Source organism: Cyprinodon variegatus, unplaced genomic scaffold (assembly GCF_000732505.1).
Source record: "Cyprinodon variegatus isolate N-32 unplaced genomic scaffold, C_variegatus-1.0 Scaffold358, whole genome shotgun sequence".
Classification (NCBI taxonomy): Eukaryota; Metazoa; Chordata; class Actinopteri; order Cyprinodontiformes; family Cyprinodontidae; genus Cyprinodon; species Cyprinodon variegatus.
The window spans coordinates 541,090-544,300 of NW_015150811.1; the positions used below are offsets into that span (position 1 = coordinate 541,090).

A 3,211-nucleotide genomic window follows, 5' to 3' on the forward strand; every position below is an offset into this window, starting at 1 on the left:
GAATTTTTTTTTTTTTACTTTTTGGAAAAATTATGAGATATTATTTTGGGATATCTTAGACATAATTATGAGATAGCTAAGTTTTGTTTTTCCATCAGAGTGGCAGAAATGGGCTTCCATAATCATTATTACGCTTTGAAGTCTTTTTTCAATTCTCTGAAGTTAGGCCTATTTCAATTCCACATATTTTGCAAGCCTTTCTAGGAGCCATAAATGAAAAGATGCTTTGATGTTCTTTTGCCTGTTTGACAAGATACTTTTATGAATATATATATGTATATTTATAAATAAAGTTCACATCAGCACCATATTGATCTCAGCGGATTTCTTTTTTCAATGAGCGCATCAGACAAGTAACGGCCTGAACTCAGCCTAATATTGGCTTTTTGTTTTTTTCCTGAAGTTGCTGCAATAGCCTTAATTAATTAACCAATATCATATATGAGAATAGACAGAAAATAGTTATGATGCACCCGTGCATATTTTGGGATTTTTTTAGTTATCTTTTACCTAAATGTTTATTTATAGGCTGTAATAATAACCCTGGGGATTGGTTCAGACAGAATCCAGATTTAATCTGTGAAGAGCAAAATAATAAGATAAAATATTTTTTACCAGGGAACACTTCAATTAAAATATATATTAATATAATATATAGATTAAAAAATATTTTTAAAAACATGAACAAAAAACGTGCAATTATCGTAAACTTTTGTATGCAATTGTGGATTGAGTGGTTTTCAAGAAATGGCTTGCTTCTACCCTAAATCCCTCAAAAAATATCATTTTAATCAGCTTTATCTTTATTTCATTTTCCTTTTTTTTGTGGTTTTTAAATGTCTATGTAATTAATCTGTGAGCATATACTAGCAGCTGATTCTGATTATTCAAATAGGCTGTATGTCTTTCCCAATTCTCTGCCAGGAACCCAGTGGTGAAGAAAAAAATATTTGATCAGCTTCATATATTAAATAACGAAGTTATTTCCTCATCTTCTTCTCAGCAACACAGACTAGAGCTCAGCACTGTTAATTTCAAGCCACCCTAAATTTGCAACAGCTCTTATTTTGAAGGCTGGTATTCTATACAGGAAGAACCCTGAAAAGCTGAATCCATTTGAAAACCTCATTTAAAAAAAAAAAACATACTTTAAGTGTTTTACAAATTTGTTTCTTGACAGCATTGTAGGGATAATAAAATAGTTTAAGCCTCTAAACATAGGTTAATAAAATTTAGCCCAAGTGCAGAGATCTGGTGCTAAAATATTGGACTCCTAGATTATCTGGGTGTTCATATTGACAGTTAACTGGATTGGAGTCACAGCAGGAAAACTCAGAGCTTCTGTTGATCTTTTGGAGTGCAGCAGGTGCCACAGAAGACCTTTTTCACTGATGATGATAAATCCTCTTGTTGCAGCTGAAGAGGTTAGGCAAAGCTACCAGGAAGGTCAGCTCAGCTCTGTCCTAATATGATCCAATGACCAACTGTCCTTTTTTTTTGCCACCAGCTATACTGGTGGGAGAAAAAAGGGGACAGTTGAAAAATAATGCAAACCTCATGTAGGAACCTATTTGCAGAACAACTACAATTATGTTAATTTTATACCCATTATGGCACAAAACTAAATGTCTGAAACCCACATTATCGTAGTTTTTCCAAACTTAAATGATCAGTTCACTTCTTAAGCTCAATCAGGAGTACTTTTTGTGGATTTTTAGTCACTGTATTTTTACCTAAGAATTTAATTTTGGTAATTGCGTGCATTTGCTTTGTTTTAAAGTCTGTTTAAATTTTCATTGAGATCTTTTAGTCTCAAACTTTTTTGTTAGTTTATCCATGCTTGCATCTGGGTGCATCCATTTCCTTTTTTTTGCTTTGCCACTTAAACACTGGAATTACCCCTTTCCGAGAAAATAAACGATATTTCTATACATTTTCCATCTTCACCAACTAAAATGATTTAGTGCAATTCCATCACATAAAATAAGATTTACCTTTAAAAAAAATAAGGTTGGGATGATACAAAATAGATTAATGCACATTAGTTCCTCACCCTGTTACCACACGTTTAAATAAATGCGTTTAATAGTCTTGTCTCTTCTACCTTTATTCTGTTAGAAGGCTAAACTGTTTCTAAAATACTGACCGAAGTGTCAGTTATAGTTGTAAATATGAAACCTGAACTCGATATCCATCTCTGGTTTAATGAGCAAACAGAAACATTTATTGCTCCATTTTATTTAGAACATATGTAAATATTGTGCAGACATATGTACAGAATTTAAAGGGTAAATAAAATTAAAAAAAATCAGAGGGCACAATTAAAAAAAAAAATTTTATCAGCTCAACTTTTCACACCTCCCTGGAAACCAGCCCTTAAACCTTCATCCGTCTCAGAGCCTGTGTGGAGAGAAAAAAGAAAAACAAAGCTTCAGTTTGTAGTTTATATAAGAAATTCTTTTCAATGAATTGAACAGATAAAACAGAATCCTACAGGGTTTCTGCAAGTTCCAGACATACTTTAATTATTTCTAGGATTTATTTAATGCAAAAGAAACACCCTAGTGAGTATTGAGAATATTCTTGAGGCTAATACAAACAAGATAAATTAACTTTTTGTAATTGCAGTTGGTGTTTTAGAAAATGTGATTTTGGTCCTTTTAAACGTCTTTGATACCAAATTTTGAGAGTTACTGTAAAAAAACAGTCTGAGGTCTCAGCCAATAACAGAAAAACTGTTGAAAACACTTTTTTTAAGCCAAAGTCTCATTAGCAACACCTCTATCATTAACAATACCGTTAGGAACTGTTAGTGGATAGATTTTTATTGCTTAAACCTACACTAAATCCTTTTCAGAGATACTGTTGAAGTTTTGCAAGGAAAGCTTCATGTCAGGATGATGTTCAAATGTTAAAGGAAAATTCCGGTTTTTAACACTTTTAGCCCATTTTCTGTAGTGTCCAGGATGAAATCGAATGAACGACACCAAAATTTTGACAATTGGTCCTGTCTCTGCTATTTGGCTAATGCAGAATCCCCCCCTGGCTGCTTCAGAATGGCTTTCATAGTGCATGTCCGATAATGTCCTTAAAACAACCTTAAACGTTCTTTTTTTAAAATATGCTACTCACCGGGTCGTCAGCGCTGTTCAATGACGTTCCAAAAAAAGTTTCGAAAAGCACAAACGTTCCCGTTGTGTTTTATTTAGCA

At 32.9% G+C, this 3,211-nt stretch overlaps 1 protein-coding gene across 1 annotated transcript in view; it reads right to left on the reverse strand.

Annotated features, from left to right (window-relative positions):
* Window positions 1–2,209: 2,209 nt before the first annotated feature.
* The window catches only part of numa1 (nuclear mitotic apparatus protein 1), a 16,757-nt gene continuing 15,755 nt past the window's right edge, over window positions 2,210–3,211 (reverse strand). Inside the window, exon 24 of the mRNA XM_015386175.1 lies at window positions 2,210–2,400. Coding sequence (XP_015241661.1) covers window positions 2,377–2,400 — 24 coding nt within the window. The 3' untranslated portion in view covers window positions 2,210–2,376. The remainder of the gene's footprint in view (window positions 2,401–3,211) is intronic.